Source organism: Pelophylax lessonae (assembly GCF_965119305.1).
Source record: "Pelophylax lessonae genome assembly, chromosome: 10".
Lineage (NCBI taxonomy): Eukaryota > Metazoa > Chordata > Amphibia > Anura > Ranidae > Pelophylax > Pelophylax lessonae.
The window spans coordinates 194,826,854-194,847,089 of record NC_138777.1 but is presented as its reverse complement, the minus strand read 5'-3'; the positions used below and the strand labels follow the sequence as shown (position 1 = coordinate 194,847,089).

The following is a 20,236-nucleotide window of genomic DNA, read 5'->3' as shown; positions in this document are numbered from 1 at the left end:
TTTCCAATCTTCCGGGACGACTCCTGTTACTAATGATTGGTTAAATAAATCTGTTAATGGTTTTGCCAGCTCACCACTAAGCTCTTTTAATAATTTTGGGTGTATCTCATCAGGACCCTGTGACTTATTTGTCTTCACTTTAGACAGCAATCTTAGAACGTCTTCCTCTGTAAAGACACATGCATCAAACGATTCATTAGTCATCCTTTCAAGTGGAGGTCCTTCTCCTTTTTCTTCTGTAAAAACTGAACAGAAGTATTCATTAAGGCAGTCGGCTAGCCCTTTATTCTCTTCTACATACCTTCCGTCCTTTGTTTTTAATTTAGTTATTCCTTGTTTTAATTTCCTTTTTTCATTTATATATCTGAAGAATGTCTTATCCCCCTTTTTCATAGACTGAGCTAGTTTTTCTTCTGCCTGCGCTTTAGAAGTTCTTATAACTTGCTTGGCCTCTTTCTGCCTAATCTTGTAGATTTCCTTATCTTCATTGCTCTGGGTTTTTTTATAATTACAAAATGCTAGCTTTTTATTTTTAATGATTTGGGCCACTTCTGCTGAGTACCACAGTGGTCTCTTCCTTTTTTTGCTTTTACTGACAAGTCTAATGCAATTTTCTGTTGCCTTCAATAATGCACCTTTTAAATAGTCCCATTTCTCCTGGACTCCATGTAATCCGTACCAGTCTGATAAGGACTCATTTATGACTAATTTCATTTTTGAAAAGTCTGTTTTTCTAAAATCTAAAACTTTTGTTTTTGTGTGGTGTGACTCTTTCACAGTTCTTATATTAAACCACACTGACTGGTGATCACTGACTGGTGATCACTGGTGATCACTGGATCCCAAGGTAAATAAAATTGATGTCCTTTTTTTCTCCACAAATAGAGCTTTCTTTTGGTGCGATTTTTATTTTTTGCGCTATAAACAAAAAAAGAGCGACTATTCTGAAAAAAAAAAAAAAGCAATATTTTTTACTTTAGATTAGATTGTAAGCTCTAACAAGCAGGGCCCTCTGATTCCTACTGTATTAAAGTGTATTGTATTTGTAACGTCTACCCTCAAGTTGTAAAGCGATGCGTAAACTGTCGGCGCTATATAAATCCTATATAATAATAATAATATAATGAATATTATTATTAATTATATAAAAAAATGTAAAATTCAAATATTTTCATCATTTTAGGCCAATTTGTATTCTGCTACAAATTTTTGGTAAAAAAAAATCCCAATAAGCGTATTTTGATTGGTTTGCGCAAAAAGTAATCCATCTACAAACGAGGGGAAAGATTTATGTCATTTTTATTTATTTTTTACTATTAATGGCAGTGATCTGTGATTTTTAGCAGGACTCCGACATTGCGGTGGACAGAGCGGACATTTTTGATACTTAGTGACATTACTACAGTAATCAGTGCTTAAAATATTCACTGTTACTGTAATAATGACACTGGCAGGATAGGGTGTAACCCAGGGGCGATCAAAGGGTTAAATGTGAGCCTAGGGGGTGTTTTTTAACTGTGGAGGGGATGGGCTTGTGAAATCAATACAAGACCTGTGTTCCTAAATAGGAGGAACACAGGAGCTCTGCATTGATTTCCGAGAGAACAACCGTCTGCTGTGTTTACAACAGCAGACCGCCGTTCTCTTTTCACGGGGAGAGATCGCAGCCGCCAGCCTCATGGATCAGCTTCCCAGCTGGCGAGTGGGCATGCTCCCAGGATCGCTCCTTCGAAGCACTGTACAGGTACGGCAATTCATGGGAACCTGCCGCCGTATAACTGCTGCAGCTGGTCGGAAAGTGGTTAAAGAGAAGCTATCATTTTTGGTATCTTACCATTCCACCTCCTTTACCCACTTATACTTAGATTCCTCTTTCCCGTTCTGTTGAAGCCATTGCAAATACCCCAACATTCTTGTATGGGGGGTCATTATTATTATTATTATTAATATTATTACCGGTATATTGCCAACAGTCTGTGCAGTGCTTTACAATTTAAAGGGAGACAGTACAGTTACAGTACAGTCTAGACAAGAGATTTAGGTAGTCCCTGCTCATTGGAGTTAATAAAGCAAAAGCAAGTGATAGAAAAGGTAGTAACTGTGTGGGGAAAAAAGTTGATGAGAAAAGTAAACTTTAAAGTTTTTGTAAACCCTCACCTTGTAAGTGCCCGTTCACATACGAGCGACGCTACTTCGCACAGCGACCTCCGAGGTCGCGGTGCGAGCAGCACGCCGCGACCTCGGAGCGGCCGCCAAGGACTTCATAACATTGAAGTCTATGGCGGTCGCCTCTTGGTCGCCCCAAAGAAGCTCCGGACCCTTTTTCTAAGTCGGAGCGACTTGTGTCGCTCCTATTAGAACGGATCCGCAGCTTCCCTATGGGAGGTGACCTACGGCGACCTGTGAGGCGACCAGGTCGCCTCACAGGTCGCCCTAGTGTGAACCGGGACTTAAACAACCCATTCCTTTTAAAATAGAAATGAAAGGCAAAACATTTGTGTATAAATATAAAAACATTATAAATATCTTTTTTCCCCCTTTTTTTATAAGTGATTACATTCCCTCAGTTCTCAGCTACATATGAGCTAGAAGGAGAAGAAGCAACAGCACACTGATCTTCCCAGTGAATGACTGTGCATGGTGGGCAAGTCAGGACAAGTCTGATCACTGGAGGAGAGTGGGCATAGCTAGAGAACTGACCATGCTGTTCTCTCCTGCTTAGTGTGGTCAGTTTCTAATAGGAGAGGGACTGGCAGGAACAGCAGGGGTTTCACACAAAGGAAACAATACAAAGAGAACAGGATGCTTTCTCATACAAGTACATGGTACAGCAGGCATATATCATGAATATAAAATGCTGGGGTAACAAATACTTTAAGTTGTTATGTAATGGTGGGATAAGACCCCTCCTCTTCGGTGAGTGCCCCCATGGAAAGTTGCCTGTTACTTGTTTGGGCTCGCTCCTGAGTCACCCTGTCTGTGTCTATTGACACAGACCAGGCACCTTAGTCCCGCCCCTGCTCCCTCATCATAGCATTTGATTGACAGCAGCGGGAATGAGGAGTGACCAGTAAGGAGGATGGAGACAGGATTGAGAGCTCTCGTGCACGTCGCTGGATCAAATCTGGCTCAGGCAAGAATAAGGTGGAGATTTTTTATACCTTGAGGCTTTAGCACCACTTTCACATGAGACTACATTACATTATAGGTCATGTGACTGTAATTTTCAATGAATTTAATTTAAATGAAATAAACATAACTGTTATCTTTCTTTCTTTTTTTTTTTTTAATAAGAATCTTTATTACTTGCATACCCCACTTTTAAGCATGAATGTAAAACGAAAATGTACTTAAAGTGAAGCAATACCTTTTTTCACTTCTCAATGCATGTAAATACACTAGCACTACAGGAAATCTTGGTCAGTTTGACATGGCACTGCTCCCGGTCTTTAACATTTTACATTGGTGTCTATGGGAAATCTTGGTCAGCTTGACATGGCACTACTCCCGAACCATCAGTGAGAGGAACACTGAACTTGGGGAGCACGTTAAGGTGACCCAGGACTACGACATGGTAGATTACCTTGGCAAGTTGGCTGACCCCAAAATCAGATATGTTGTAGTCCTAGGTCCCCTCTCGGTGCTCCCCATGTTTGGTGTCCCTGTCACTTATGGTTTGGGAGCAAGGGCATGCCAAGCTGACAAGGATTTCCTATAGACGGCAATGGTAAAACCCAGGAGCAGTGCTATGTCAAGCTTACCAAGATTACCCATAGACGCCAATGTGTTGGTATTAACGAGTGTGCGTAAAATGAGAGTACATAAAGCGAGATGTGCCTGTATGTTTTGTGAAATAAACTTGTAGTATTTGGTATTGGCACACTTTTTTTGAGAGAAAGGAAAGATTGTATGAGGTCCACATCCATGGGATGTTTGCCATTGACCCATCAGCTTCTGAAAATTGCCTTGGTTGAGTAAGTTGTGATAAATCTTTGCTGTTAATATAAACAATTTTGTATTTTATGAGATTTTAATATAATACTTATATATGATAAAGAATTAATTTTTAAATTACTTTGCAAACTATAGAAAATTATTGGTAGAATAAAGTCAGTTTTGGTGGTAACTGCATTAACTTTAGTTGTAATATCTCTCTCCCTTATTTGTAAGGTCAGTATCAGTTTGTAGTGCCAGAGGACATCGCTATTGGTGACTCGGTTGGAAGTGTGAAGGCGAATGACCGCGACATCGGAGAAAATGCTAAATCATCCTTCGATATCATTGACGGTGATGGGAAGGACATGTTTGAAATTGTTACAGATTCCCAGACACAGGATGGAGTCATTCGACTAAGAAAGGTAACTGCTCACATTAAATAAGCTGCCAAGTTCTTAAACAGTACATACATTCCATTAATCTGCACTATAGGCTGTCTCATTTGTGATTTGTGACCATGACTCTGTACACTGTTGGCTGTATATGCGGTCCTTTATCATCTTCTCTTTCTACCTCTTGAAAATTATGGATGGGTGCCATTAAAGCATCAAATGGTATGCTACTGTATTTGTCATAGAATATATCAGAGGGATCTGGTATATAAATACAACTTTTTTGGTCTATAACTACTTATAAGCACTTACTACTGGATTCGGATAAGGTTATACTCTTGTCTATGGTAGTCAGAAGCAGTGGATAAATATAGCTGCATAGCGAAGGTTTTCTTTATAAGGTTAAAGGGTGTGTAAAGCCACAGCTTTTTTATTTGAAAATAATTAGGAAGGGATTACTGTCTGTTGTCCAAGGAGATTTCCCTTTCCTCCTGCCTCAGACACCAGGAAGTTAATAGAAATCTCCCCAAAATGAAGGGAAATCCACTTAGAACTTTGTCTATAACAAGTTTTTATCAGAAGCTTTCCCTCATCTGAGGTTCTGAGGATAATGCTAAAATTTGGTATTTCTCCTCAATTTTATTCTCAATGACATTGGTCCCTGAGCCAATATAATGGTGAACTTTCACCAACAGGTGAATCTAAACTCGACACCACTGCTAAAAGGTCCATATTTGACATTATTCCAAAAAAATTCAGGTTGACAATCCAAAGAGTAGCTCCATACAAGACCTCTGCTTGTAATCCCACTGGAAGAAATACCAATAAAGATCTAGTTGACTTTTAGTCTATTCACATTGTTTTTACCAAGCCCTATTGAAGGGGCCTACTTGGATCCCAGAAACGGATTGGATATTCTTTGGATTGTCCCCCTGACTTTTATTGGAAGAACTTCTTATCTGGACCTTTTTGCAGTGGTGTGGTGCTTCAGTTGACATTTTTGTTATATTACACCACAAGTCAAGGAGGCAGTGGAAATTCCCCAGGGTGTAAAAGCCACTTGCCTGGGGACTAGAATGCGCGCATCAACATCGTTTTTTTTTAGGTAGCAATACCAATAAGAAAACCTTATGGGTTCAGCACTATTTACAAGTTTTCTCAGCTGATATACAATCTTAAGAGGGTCTAACCCTATCCATAACTGAAAAAAAGCTTTTCCCTAGAGATATACTTTAAATTAATATTTGTTAAAAAGAAAAGCATGGTTAAGTGGTAATGGTATAGTTTGCTGGTATTTTTTTTTTTTTTTGAGAAATGTTATAAAAAGAAAAGCATCCTGAATGTCTTACAAGTGTCTGAGGCACTTTGAAAGTTTTATGAATGTTGGGCTACCACAGTGAGGGTTGATGTTTTCACACATTAGGCTTTTTTGTTTACGTATATAGGCTTTGTAAGCTGCCAACTCCTGCCAAATATCGTTAGTGAGATAAAAAAAATCACAAATGCAAAGTAAGGCAACACAAACACATTCTATATGTGTACTAAACCATTCACTTTTGTGGTAAGGAACAGGCATTGGCTTTGCAAAGTGTTTGGAAAGCTTGAATGACAAGAAGCAAATGGCTGTTCTTTAAACTATGGGAGCAAGAAACAAGGTCTAAGAGGGTTTGGTACTGGGAGGTAGATAAAAGTCAAAGGTAAGCCTTGGGGATTTTCCTTTAGACTTACCAAAACCATATAATATAAGGTCAGACCTAAACACTTTCAATTTGTATGCAATCAGGTGGGCCCTTGTACAACATAGTTGAAGATAAACCTAAGGGAAATCTACCAACAAACGTTGTATAGTGTGTATCCAGCTTTAGGCAAGGAAATATTGTACCTTCCCCTAGTGAGTTTCTGGGGTGCTGGGGCCTTCTTAAAGCGGTTGTAAACCCTAAAACATAAAAAAAAAAAAACCTGCAAGACAAAGGCATAATGAGCTAGTATGCATCGCATACTAGCCCATTATGTGTAACTTACCTAGAACAAAGCCCCGACACGGACCCCCGGACATCGCTGCGGGCGCTGCCATGATCCCTCGCCGTCTCTTCCGGGTTCAGCGGCTCCGGCGCGGTGATTGGCCAGAAGAGACGGCTCCGGCGCGATGATTGGCCGGCGCCGCGATGACGTATGTGCGGGAGTGATTTTTCCGGAAAGCTCCCGGCAAGTTAATTGAAGGTCCCCCCGGACCTTCAGAGCGCATGCGCCGCTCGCGCGAGCGGCTGCATGCACTGTAAATATCTCCTAAACCGTGCCGGTGTCACCCTAGGACGGAAGGGTGTTATTAGTAAAATCACCAAGTGAAAATAAAAACAAAATAAAAAAGAAGAAGAAAATAAAGATTTTTAAGCTGTAACATATACATTTTTGGTTTTAGAGTTTAGATACACTTTAATAATTACCAGACTAAAAAAAAGAAGGATTTTTCAATGTTCTTTTTCTTAGTCCAAACTTTCACAAAATAAAGAAAATATATTTAAAAATCATACCCTTTAAATTTTATGGTGTAACAAATTGTAAAACTCCAAAGCCAAGTTGCATTAAACAACAACTAAAATAAAATAATATAAAACATAATAAAACTCATATATCGAAATACAGTCTTTTATTATCAATATCAGCCATTGATTCTGTGAAAAACATAATCTTGCAGTTTTTAAAAGTATAAAGTTATCACAAATACATGGCAGTGTATAGCTGGGGAGAATTAAGAGCAACAAAATAAATCTACAATTCCAAGAATGGAGCTGTAGGCTACAGAAGGTTAGTAAGCATAGACATTCCTTAAATCACTTCCGAAGGATCATTACACCGCTAAGAAAAAAAAAAAAAAAGTATATAAATAAATAAGAAAGAAACTCCAGTGGTTGATATTCAGTAGGAATCCTGGGTAGCCTGCAATCTATCAAGCTCAATAAATTATTTCTGGTGTTTTTGCTTGCTTCACAAAGGTTTAACAGAGGTTCTCCTATAATTAGGTGAATAAATAATTACTACTTCGCTGTAAAATCCTAGATCCTGTTCAGCCTTTATATTTTTCCACTAAGAGGAAATTATATCTACATTCAGCACTCTACCTTTTGTAAAAGGCATGGATACAGATGTCAAGAAATGGTCAGACTTACTTTTTTATATCAAACCATATTAATAAAAACTTTTTGGAACATTGTCTGCGGTCAGACAAACATGACAGAGTGAGTTTGTAACTTGAAGAATTAAAACTAATGATTAACCAACCACCCTGTTTCCTCCTGTGCAATAAATCGAAGCCATCATAAGGGTGCATTTGCGCCCCGGAAACATGTTAAATGACAACGCTTTAAAAACCCAATAACAATGTATATATGAACTACTCCCCTTGGCTTGGAGCTCAAATCCTTTCTCTGTACATAAGCTGATGCTCCTAGGGACCCAGTTGGAGATATGCCACTTTGATTAAATTATTTGATTTATTTAGAATCTCCACTTAGCTAGTATGTAGAGTTTGTGGCAATGTCATCTAGGTAGATTACATGTAGAGGTACATGTGATCCACCTATGGCACTTTTCCACTGCAAGTACCGGCTTGGCTCTACTTGGCCCTGCTTGGCCCGGTTTGCTTTTCCACTGCTGGTACCGCATGGTACGGTGTTGGAACGGTTCGGTACGGTACGGTATGGTTTGCTTTTCCACTAAAGTAGTACTAAAGTTAAATGGGTGGGATAACAACGGGGTGGGTGGGATTCTCTGACCAATCAGTGGCTAGTAGTGACTGCATGCAAAGGATTGTGGGATATGGTACCGGGTATGGTACCTCTTGGAACCACAATCGAGGTGGAACTGTTTTTGAGAGCCGTAGCGTTCGGTTCCATGCAGTGGAAAAGTGCCGCCGTACCGTACCGTACCGTTCCTACACCGTACCATGCGGTACCAGCAGTGGAAAAGCACAAAGGCGAGGCGAACCGTTCGGTTCCATGCAGTGGAAAAGCGCCACTAGATTATATCACTGCCACAAACTCTACATGCCACCTAGTGGCCAATAAAAATATTTCCTAAGTGGTGCTCACTACCAACTGATACAAGACACCAATTTTATCACCTTAAACTGAGGAAGTGGGAATTTTTAATGCATTTTATTTGGGGAAATAAACTAATTGGATGTTTTACTAAAGCAGATGACTTGTGCTATCCTTTAAAAAGCCATAAGCCTCTGCCAATCAAACTACCTAAGGGCCCTTTTTGCACTCTTCTACCACTGAGATATTACTGTATGTGTTTTATGGCACAATGTCTTGTATTTCCTGTTTACATGAGATTTAACACCTTTTTAAAAACTGTCTGAGCTGGAATCAATGTATTGAATGACTTTTTATAGTAAAAGGGAGCTCTTGTCTGTTGAAAGCATAAAAGAAAGTTAATAGCTTGGTACATGTTTCCTAATCTTGCAGATAAGTTAATAGTTAGCCCCTAAATAAAGGGTGGATATGAAAGTGGGTAGTAAGAAGAGGTCACCCAGCACCCAAGAGACAAAGTCCAGCCTCCTAAAGATCACCCCAACCTCCAACCTTATGATTGTTATTATCAGTTTTATTAGCGGGGGTTTACCTTGCCAGCAAGGAATAGTATCTGGTTATGCTTTTAGTGAGCCTTGGTGAGTTGGATGTATGTCCTGAGCTTATGTTTAGGCCAGATCAAGTCACGTTTAGTGATTACAGTTCTTGTGAACGGCAAAGGTGTTGCTTTCAACATCACAGTATCAGTCTATTTATTGTTGTTGGAATAAATATGCCATGCGAATAATAAAATCTGCAGCCTTGTCTTTCCAACTAAGGCCCCTTTCACACATACGGGCCATTTGTCCATTTTTCATCCATCCGTTGATGGATGAAAAATGGACATCAATGCATTCCTATGGAAAAATGGATGACAATGGATGATCATCCGTTGACATCCGTTTTCATCCGCTTCCGTCAATATCTGTTTTTTTGAACGGATGAAAGCCCTATTTTTCTTTCATTAAAAAAACAGATTGGATGAAAAACGGATGTAAACTGACAAACGGTCTGTTTTTCATTCATGACTATATACTGCGGCGGTCAGCCCCAGCCAGGCAGAGTGACGTATCGGTACGTCACTTGCCTGTCACTTCCTTGTGAGCCAATAGCAGGCAGGCGCGAGCCCGCGAAGGCGCGTGCCCGCCGCGGCACGTTCACAGGGAAGTTAGTGCGTGTGACCGGCGGACCCGATGTCCGCCGGTCACTCGCCGATCGTCGGTACAGAGGGAGAAAGTCAGGCGGCTGATGTAAACAAGCTACCTGTCATTCTCCCCTGTGTAGAAACAATGTTCAGACAGTTCTACTATGTAGGACCGTTGATCACTTTTTCTACACTAGTAGCCACAGCCAATCACAGTAGAAAGCACGCCCCTAGGGACACACTTAACCCCTCCCTCCCCAATAAAGTTAACCCCTTCCCTGCCAGTGTCATTTTGCAGTAACAGTGTATATGTATAGCACTGATTACTGCAGTAATGTCACTGGTAACCCCAAAAGTGTAAAAAATGTCAGTCAAGGGTCCAATCTGTCTGCCGCAATGTCGCAGTACCGCAAAAAAATCGCAGATCGCCGCCATTACGCGTTAAAAAAAAAAACATCAAAAATGACAGAAATCTTTCCCTTAGTTAGTAAACGCAATAACTTTTGCGCAAACCAATCAAAATACGCTTTTTGCGATTTTTTTTACCAAACATAGGTTGCAGAAAACAAATTGGCCAAAAATGTTAAAAAATTTTGATTTTTACATTTTTTTTTGGGGGGGGGGGGGGGAATTTCATATAAAAAAATGGGAAAAATATTGTTATTTTTGCAAAATTTACGCACTTTTTTGTTTATAGCGCAAAAAGTTAAAATCGCACAGGTGATCAAATACCACCAAAAGAAAGCTCTGTTTGTGGAAAAAAAAAGGACGTCAAATTCGTTTAGGTACAGCATCGCACGACGCGCAATTGTCCATTAAAGTCACGCAGTAAAAAAAATCACAAAAAAACCCCTGGTCTTTAAGCAGCCAAATCCTCCGGGGCTTAAGTGGTTAAAAAAAAAAGGGATGGAAAACAAATGAAAAACTGATAAAAAACGGACAAAAAACGGATAAAAAACTGCTGAAAAATGGATGAAAAACTGATTAATACTTCATCCATTTTGATGTGACTGAACTGATGAAATTAAAGTATTAGGCCCCTTTCACACAGGGCGGACTCCAATCTGATCAGCAGGGTATCTATTTGTTAATCCCTTGCTGATCTGAGCAGAGTGGATGGATGATAGATCTGTGTCCACTCAGTTTGGGCAGAGTGGACATGGACAGAGCCCACTGTGCTCTATGGATGACCGGCTGTAAATGGACACCTCTGTCCGTTTACACCTGACTGTCCTCTGATGTGATCCACCTAGGCAGAGGAGAAAGGGATCCCCTTCTGTTTTGCTCCACACACTTATAAAGCATGGGAGTGTACATTGTAAATTTGCATTGTACTCTGCTAGTTATCGGAGTCTGAAAGTAAAGGAGTGCAATAAAAGTGAATGGGCGTCTTAAAAAGAATAAGGAGAGCTGGTTACTTGGGAATTGTCAACGTCAAAAGGCTCTCCCCCAATTATGGAGTTCCCCCTGCTGGTTTATTAGAAGAGAGTTTCATGAAGTACCACAGGCTCAATACTGTGGCCTTAATTTTATGAATAGGCTGTACAATTAGGATTGTTGTATTAAGAATTATTTTCTCTTCATTATAAATCATCCCCTTACTGTCCTTTACGAGGTGTAAACCAGTGAAGATGTATTTCATGTATTGGGTTAGCCAAACTGGTTATGACTATGCTTCTCAATAGTCATGTAAAAGCAACAATTAACAACAACATATTGCATATAAAAAAAGAAAATAATTAGAATCTCTCTAATTTGTCCCAGTCCTTATTTCCACTAAACTGTGTTGTAATACAAGACATAACCATAGATGTTTAGCCAGGAAACAGATATTTTCCTGAGATTGTGACTTTGCACTGTAACTGAGAAATACACACCAATAAAGGAGAAAACACCATTAATTTATGCATCTTGACATGAGATGTATAATGAAATGAACCTCATTAACAATGACCTTCTCCAGTTCATTTTATTTTTCAGGCTGTTAGAATACAGAATACAGTATTATTGAAATCTGGAGTTTTATTAATCAATCTGGAATTAATCTTCTCTAGTTTAGAATTCTCCCATCTACAAAAATCCAGCTAATGCCATATGATCAAGGATATGTGTAATGTGAGGGTTCTGAATCCTAGTGCAAGAAATTAATCAGGGTCTTTTGGCTTTCCCAGCACCCCTTCTTCCAACACCTAACCAATTGTGAAACTCCATACATCACCGGCACCCAACATTCCCATATTTTCAAAAGTCCCTATTCCAATATTTTAATTGCACTAAATGAGGAAATAGAATACAAATGTAAGTTTACCATGCAGAAACATTTTCGGTAGTGTTTCTACAGTAAGAAACAACTTTGGTCTCCTACGCTTCTATGTTTCATTTATTTTTAGTTTTTTGACAGTTTTTTTGTATTTGAGAAGTAAATATTCACCAAGGATTAACAGGGAGACAATTTTTAGGTATGGCTCATACACTTCACACAACAATTGCTAACAGAAACCTTAACAAGTGATCAATACACAGAGCAACATGACACATGTCACGTTGGCAGACTGCTGCTGAGCAGTGCCTACATCATCTTAAATTACTCAGAACCAATTATTATCTCTTAAAAACCTCTAAACCTAGAACACAAATGAAGAAGTGAATAACATTATTTTTAGAGTTCGATAAAAACGGAGGTGCTACATGCAAATAAATAGCAGGTTTGTACCTGGGATGCCTGCTTTGTAAACTGTTGATATAGAGAAGGAGATCACTAGCTGGATTCACAGGAGGGAGAGGGGTCGGAAAGGTCATCACATGTTCCATAGTAGTCTGAAGAGTAGGGACTAGACTAGAAGGTAGCTTTGCAGAACACTAGCTTCTAACAGTGTTGTCCTTTAGTTTGCCGTAGATATAATATATATGTTTCCCAGTCTAGCCCTTTTACGTTGCAGAAGGTGAAAGTCTCACATCTACGGCACAGGCAGACAATGCCAGTCGACAATGCCAGGGCCACAGTAAGGTCTTTTATGGTCTGAATATCACTGACCTTAGCAAACCACTGTTGACTTGTCTGAGGAATAGAGTGTTTCCAAGTACTTGGGATCAATGCCTTGGCAGCATTTAGTAAATAATTTATTAATAATTCCTTGTATCTCTTCCAGGACATAGGTGTCAGGTGGAAAAGATGGCAACAGGGTTATCAGTCAGAGAGAATCCTGTAAATTGCTTTATGATCTCTGTAACTTGTCATCGAAAGGGGTGTAATACAGGCAGTCCCAAAAGAAATGTAAAATGGAACCCATATGTAACCCACATCGCCTATAAGAAGAGCTTTGCTGTGGAAATAATAATTTAAAAATGTATGAAGCCTATGTCCTATTCTTGTTCTGCTGGGGGTGCCAGTGCCAGTGGTCTCTCTTCTCTGCTCCCACCAGCTCCCTCCTCCATAGGAAGAAATATTAATGTTTGGGCAAACTGAGTGTTAATGTTCATGCCTGCATCTGGTCAAAACTACCTAACTTGATGTTTAGTTTGTCCTCCATGAATGAACATCATCTCAAGGCTATGACCTTCTTAAAGCAGGCATAAAAAAAAAAAAAAGAATATATATATATATATATATATATATATATATATATATATATATATATATACAGTGTATATATATATATATATATATATATATATATATATATGTGTGTGTGTGTGTATATACTGTATATACAGCATATACACTTTTTTTTTGTGCTTAGCACATGGATCACGGATATGTTAAAAAACTTACAGTGTGTACCCTGCATGTAAAAATATAACACTTACATGTATTTATTACCTCTCACAGAGGTCACAGTATCTCCGCTGACAGGGCCTTTACATACATTTCTCTCCAGAAGGATGGGAGCATCTTTATTCAGGCTTTTTCCAAGGTTAGCATCTAGTTCCTGGATTAAGATACTAGTTACTGTAAATCCCATTTCCTGTGCAGTTTTTCGCTGTGTACAAAAGTGTCTGGCACAGATCAGATCCCTGCTGCAGCTCTTAAGCTTGTGATTTGCTTCAATTTTACAATGTTGCAACTAGATAGATTACTGGATGCTAGAAGACTGAGGAAATGCTTCCCATTGCCTGCAAAAAACTGATGACATCATCTCAGCCTTGGCAATGGTTCTTTATTGGAGCCTAAGAATTTTTTTTTTTAAAGAAGAAGTATGGCCGTGCCGTTCCTTCAGAGCCCTGTGCCGTGACCGCGCATGGGCGGGAGTGATGTAATCGCACCTCCGGCCAATCAGATGGCCAGAGGACACAATCCAGGAAGCACGACGGCTGAACAAGTCGGCCGTTCTGTTGCTGAGCGGACGGCACTGCGGAGGCTTCGTGATAATGAGCTAGTATGCGATGTGAGGACCATTAGGTAGTGGATGTGTATGGATATTTTTCAAGGAATAAGGAGCTAATCTAATGTCACTTTACCCTCCCAGCCTGTTTTGGGAGTGTGAGGGAAATTGAGTATCCAGAGGAAATCCACAAACAAAGGGAAAACAACAAACTCTATGTAGATAGTTAAAAGTGGGGGTGTGTGGCGCGCTATAGAAGTGAAATGGGATAAAAAGTAATAAGTGTGGTTTAGGAGTGTAATACATGTGCTAGGTGATAGTAAAATAAAGTGCTATTTATTTGATTGGTGTCGTATTCTTTTAGCTGGGGGTGTGTTCAAGCTTCAAACTGATCATGCTGACGTAAAAAATATATATATATAAATACTGTATTGAACTCTATAACGTACTGAACAGATATTCCAACTAAAAGTGCTGAGTGCTTTCAATATGTAAACCAACAGATAAATAAATAAGTATTCCAATTGATATAATGTAAAAACAATTATTCCAAACCATAAGGTGCTAAGTGCTTTCACTCTTCATTAAATATATCAAAACAATAAAATATATAAATTCTTAAAGTGCAGTGTCCGTGAATGTCCGTTTAATTTAATCCACAAAAGGGAGAAATTCAACCAAGTGTCTTCAACTTAAACAACAAGGTGCTTCCGTGCAAACAAAGGTGCTATGACTTGCTCCTCCACCAGGTGTCACCTCTAGGTGTTCTAAACTCTCACCTTAGTAAGGTATAATATACGCCTGTATATATATATTGGTCTCCGGAGTGGTGAACAACGGCTGGTGCTATCTCCAATCTCCTATTCTTGCTCCCGGTTATACTTGCTGGGTACGTTCTAGGGTGCTTTTATTTATGGGGCCCTAACTCCTGTCTCGACCTCGGGCTCATTAAACACAGAGTACCATCATGGTGCAGTAAGTAAAAACTGTTTATTCTTAAAAAAGCAGTTGCACTTACATTTAAAAAGTTTCTTATGTGCATGGAAATTGTTTGGTTAGCGTTGGGAGAACTTTGCTCCGATCCTTAACGTCACTTCCGGTGTATGGCGGCTCCTCCTACGCGTTACGTCACGTAGCTCCTCCTACACGTTACGTGTAGATAGTGGTCCTACTGAGATTTGGCATTTGTAGCTCAAATTTTTATTTTTGTAATAAAAATTGGGCTAGTTTACTAGTTTGTGGTTAGATACTCTTTTCCTTTTTTTCCATACTCTTTTCCTTTGTTTTTTTTTCTTAGTTGTTTGTATTGCAAGTATTTTAGCTAACTTCCTTTTAGGTTCTTACATATTTATTTTTATAGAAACTGAGACAGGTCACTCCAATAACCGCCTCAAAGCATATTTCCATTTTTGCAGTCATATTTGAGGAAACCCCACTATATGTATGGTATATGTTCCCATTCACACAGCATACTTATTTTTATTTTCATTAACACGAAGAGAACATGTATGGCTAAGTTATTACCATAGATGAAAGGTTCTCTGGAGCCAGGGATTCCTGAGATTTTATCTCAAGCTTTGCGCATTTAGGAAGAGTGATCTTTTATGAGCAGAAAATAATTCTTGGGGCATGCTGTATACAAATTAAAATCTGTTGCCATGGTTACCAGGATGCAACGTTTCTATTTTTTGACAGTTTTAGAAAATGTTACCTGACTGCAGATTGAAATGGAAAGATGATTTTAATATTATCACATTACAAATGGCTTCTGCTGGAGTTATATACATCCTATTATTATTATTATTATTATTATCTTTATTTCATTTTTTTTTTTTTTTTTTTTTTTTTTTTAGAAGTGGAGTTTTAGCTGTTCACAAAAGCACTAATGGCTGAGGAAGGATGCAAAAGAAAGGAGAAAAAGAAAAGAAATCCAAATTGTATTACCTCATTATATAACAGGTGTAGACGTTTCTAGTAAACAGACATGCAAGACAGTTAATATCCTAATATTCTGCAATATGTTCCATGTAAGCCTGATATTTGCATATTCATTAGTTCTGGCATTTTTACAGCTCATTGTCTCTAGTCTGCAATATCCTGAAAATTTGGTGGATTAAAGCACATTAACTTACTCTCTTATGTGAGCCCCAACAGGGATTTATATGGTTGTATTTTTCTGCTCCCGTTTTCTTAGAACCTTGATACACATCGTCTGTGCTCCTTCATGCAGGAAGAACCATTTCCCTTATTTCTCGGGATGATCAAAGATGTCCTACTATATGTTAGAGTAATGAAAAATATTTTAACCACTTGCCGTCTGCTCACTAGAGCTCTACTGCGGCAAAGTGGCTCTTGTAGTTCTGACGATGTAGACCTACGTCGGCAGACACTCCCCCTTCTCGGCGGCGCGCGCGCCGCCGCCGCAGGCTCGCTTGCACTGTATTCAGTCACAGCGGGAGTCGGGCCAGGGGAGGATCAGCGGCGATCGCCGCTGCTCTTCCCCGATCGTTGGGGAATCGAGTGTGGAGATCCGCCCGCTTGTGTAAACAGAGCAGGCGGATCTCCTAAGTGACAGGCAGTGACAGATTGCAGGGTTCAGCATAGCTGAACATGCGATCTGTCCCTGTGTCACTCAGTCACCTCCCCCCACACATGTCAGTAAGCACCAAGCATACATTAACCCCTCCCTCTCCAATAAAATTAACCCCTTCCCTGCCAGTGTCATTTTTACAGTAACAGTGCATATTTATAGCACTGATTACTGTAGTAATGTCACTGGTACCCCCAAAAGTGTCAAAAATGTCAGTCAAGGGTCCGATCTGTCCGCCACAATGTCGCAGTCCCGCAAAAAAAATCGCAGATCGCCGCCATTACTCGTTAAAAAAAAAAAACACCAAAAATGACAGAAATCTTTCCCTCAGTTAGTAAACGCAATAACTTTTGTGCAAACCAATCAAAATACGCTTATTGCGATTTTTTTTACCAAAAATATGTAGCAGAAAACAAATTGGCCTAAAATGATAAAAAATTTTGATTTTTACATTTTTTTTGGGGGGGAGGGGGATTTCATATAAAAAAAATGTGAAAAATATTGTTATTTTTTCAAAATCGTTGCTCTTTTATTGTTTATAGCGCAAAAAGTAAAAATCGCATAGGTGATCAAATACCACCAAAAGAAAGCTCTGTTTGTGAGAAAAAAAGGAAATAAATTTCGTTTGGGTAAGGCATTGCATGACCGCGCAATTGTCAGTTAAATTCGCACAGTGCAGAATCGCAAAAAGTGGCCCAGACGTAAGACAGCAAAATCCTCCGGTGGTAAAGTGGTTAAAGGTGATTTCCAGGCAGATATAAAAACACCAAATAATGAAGATATGTTCATGTTTATGAGGAATACTATTTTAATCAAACTAGTGTAAGTACCTGAGTTTGTCTATATAAAATCCTGGTTGTACAACAGTGCTAGGAGAGGTAGGCTAACTTTAGCGCCATAAGGAGATGCTAGTCTTCCTCCAGCCTTAGTTAATTTTGTGATTTTATTAACATTGACTTTTGAAGCCCTGAGGAAGGGCAAAGCTTTTCCCCTAAAACACGTTGACTATATTTGATGCACTAAAACATTAAAAGTTTCAAAGAGTCCTTCATGTGAGATGAACTTTTGTACCAGGCGCTCCTTAGTACATATCCAGGAATTCACTGTCTGGTGAGCACTTCCTTTGCTCGTCGTGATTTTTTTTTAACATAGACTTTTCAAGCCCTGAAGAAGGGGGAGGCTTTTTCCCCAAAAAGTGTTGGCTGTATTTGATGCTCTTAAACATTAAATGTTTAAAAAAGTCCTTCAAGCGAAATTAAATTTTGTACCAGGTGCTCCTCAGTACATATGCAAGAATTCACTGTCTGGCAAGAGTTTCCTTTATCACTGCCATGATTTTATTGACATCAACTTTTCAAGCCTTGAACAAGGGGTTGGCTTTTCCCTTTTTCCCCAAAAAGTGTTGGCTGTATTTGATGTCTCTTAGACATTAAATGTTTCAAAAAGTCCTTCAAGTGAGATGACCTTTTGTATCAGGCGCTCCTCAGTACATATCCAAGAATTCACTGTCTGGCGAGCACTTCCTTTGTCGCCGATGTGATTTTATTAACTTTGACTTTTCAAGCCCTGAACAAGGGGGTGGCTTTTTCCTCAAAAAGTGTTGGCTGTATTTGATATGCTTACACATTAAATGCTTCAAAAAGTCCTTCAAGTGAAATTAACTTTTGTGCCAGGCGCTCCTTGGTACATATGCAAGAATTCACTGTCTGGCGAGTATTTCTTTATCACCACCGTGATTTTATTGACATCAAATTTTAAAGCCTTGAACAAGGGGGTGGCTTTTTCCTCCAAATGTGTTGGCTGTATTTGATGTCTCTTAAACATTAAATGTTTCAAAAAGTCCTTGAAGTGAAATGACCTTTTGTACCAGGCGCTACTCGTTACATATCCAAGAATTCACTGTCTGGCGAGCACTTCCTTTGTCGCCGCTGTGATTTCATTAACACCGACTTCTCAAGCCCTAAACAAGGAGATGGCTTTTTACCCAAAAAGTGTTGGCTGTATTTAATGCCCTTAACCTCCCTGGCGGTATGATTATGTCAGGAATTACATACCAAAAGCGGTACAATTCTTTTCATGGAAATTTGGCGTTATGTATTATAGGCCTACAATTCTTAGTAATTACTGACTTAAACCTGACCAAAACAAGACTCTAGTAGACATCCCAGATGTGATAAATTTGAAACACAAACGCGTGAATTATAATCGAATCAATAATATTATTTTATTATTTAATATATAATATATATAATAAAATTATATTATTGATTAGATTATAATTCATGCATTATATATAGATATATGTATGTGTGTGTGTATATATATATATATATATATATATATATACACACACACATATATATATATATATATATATTATATAACGCATGAATTATAATTGAATCAATAATATAATTTTATATATATATGTGTGTGTGTGCATATATATATATATACACATATATATATGCATATATATATATATATATATACCGGTATATATATATATATATATATATACCGGTATATATATATATATATATATATATATATGCGCATATATGCGTTTTTTTTTTTTTGAATTTCCCTCCCTAGTTCCGCTCCCATGCAGCATTGCTGCTGCAGGGAACGGAACTAGGAAGTGATCAGACAGACGGTGGACGGAGGAGCGGCGGGACTCTCGGCTGGCGATCTCAGCAATGAGAGATCATCGCTGGATCGCCAGGATAAGGTAAGAGAACACCGCTGCGCTCTCTGCAATCCACCCCGAGCGTGACTCTGGGTTACCGCTCCTGCAATGAAAAATCCACCCCGAGTCACTCTCGGGATTACCGCCTAGGTGGTTAAACATTAAATGTTTCAAAGAGCCCTTCAAGTGACATGAACTTTTGTACATATCTAAGAATTCACTGTCTGGCGAGCACTTCCTTTGTCGCCGTTGTGATTTACTTAACATTGACTTTCAAAGCCCTGAAGAAGGGGGAGGCTTTTTCCCCAAAAAGTTTTGACCTAAACATTAAATGTTTCAAAGAGTCCTTTAAGTGAGATGAACTTTTGTACCAGGCACTCCTCAGAACATAAAAATCAATCTAAAAGCAGCGCTAACAGGCAAAAAATGATTGGGAAGAATGATAAAGTCAATCAGTGCATAATGTAACCAATAAATACAAAATTCAAAGTGCATACATGAATAAAGTGCATTCATAAAATGTCCATAGTGTGCACAATGCAAATAGTGCAAAGATTCCTGAATAAAGTGCAGTCCAAAGTAAATTGTTCCCTTCACTGGAACTAAAGTGCTGGAAAGGTGCTCAAAATAATCCACACAGGTGCCAAAGTGCATCCCCTTATGGGGATGCACTCACCAGACCTGGGATATAAACAAGCCTTGAACTGTGACAATATTCCCTGGATGGATGGGTCTAGCACAGCCTCCAAGTACCTCTGTTCCACCTCCTCTACGCTCTCTCCTCAATCATGTGTTAAAAAAGAAGGGGAAGGAGCTTGACATAGTGAAGCCCGTAGGGCAGTGATGGCGAACTTTGGCACCCCAGATGTTTTGGAACTACATTTCCCATGATGCTCAAATGCACTGCATGAGCATCATGGGAAATGTAGTTCCAAAACATCTGGGGTGCCAAGGTTTGCCATCAATGCCGTAGGGTGTTTTATTAAATAAAATATATTAGAACTACTCACAAAAGTGCAGTAATTATCAGCATTGGAAAACAGCAGAATCACAACGAGTCATTCCACTTCCATGTACGGTGCCGGCATGC

At 39.1% G+C, this 20,236-nt stretch overlaps 1 protein-coding gene across 1 annotated transcript in view; it reads left to right on the top strand.

Moving 5' to 3' along the window:
- The window catches only part of CDH8 (cadherin 8), a 686,750-nt gene that overhangs the window by 460,206 nt on the left and 206,308 nt on the right, over positions 1–20,236 (top strand). The window contains exon 6 of the mRNA XM_082271081.1: positions 4,171–4,358. Within this exon, the coding sequence (XP_082127207.1) occupies positions 4,171–4,358 (188 nt within the window). The remainder of the gene's footprint in view (positions 1–4,170; positions 4,359–20,236) is intronic.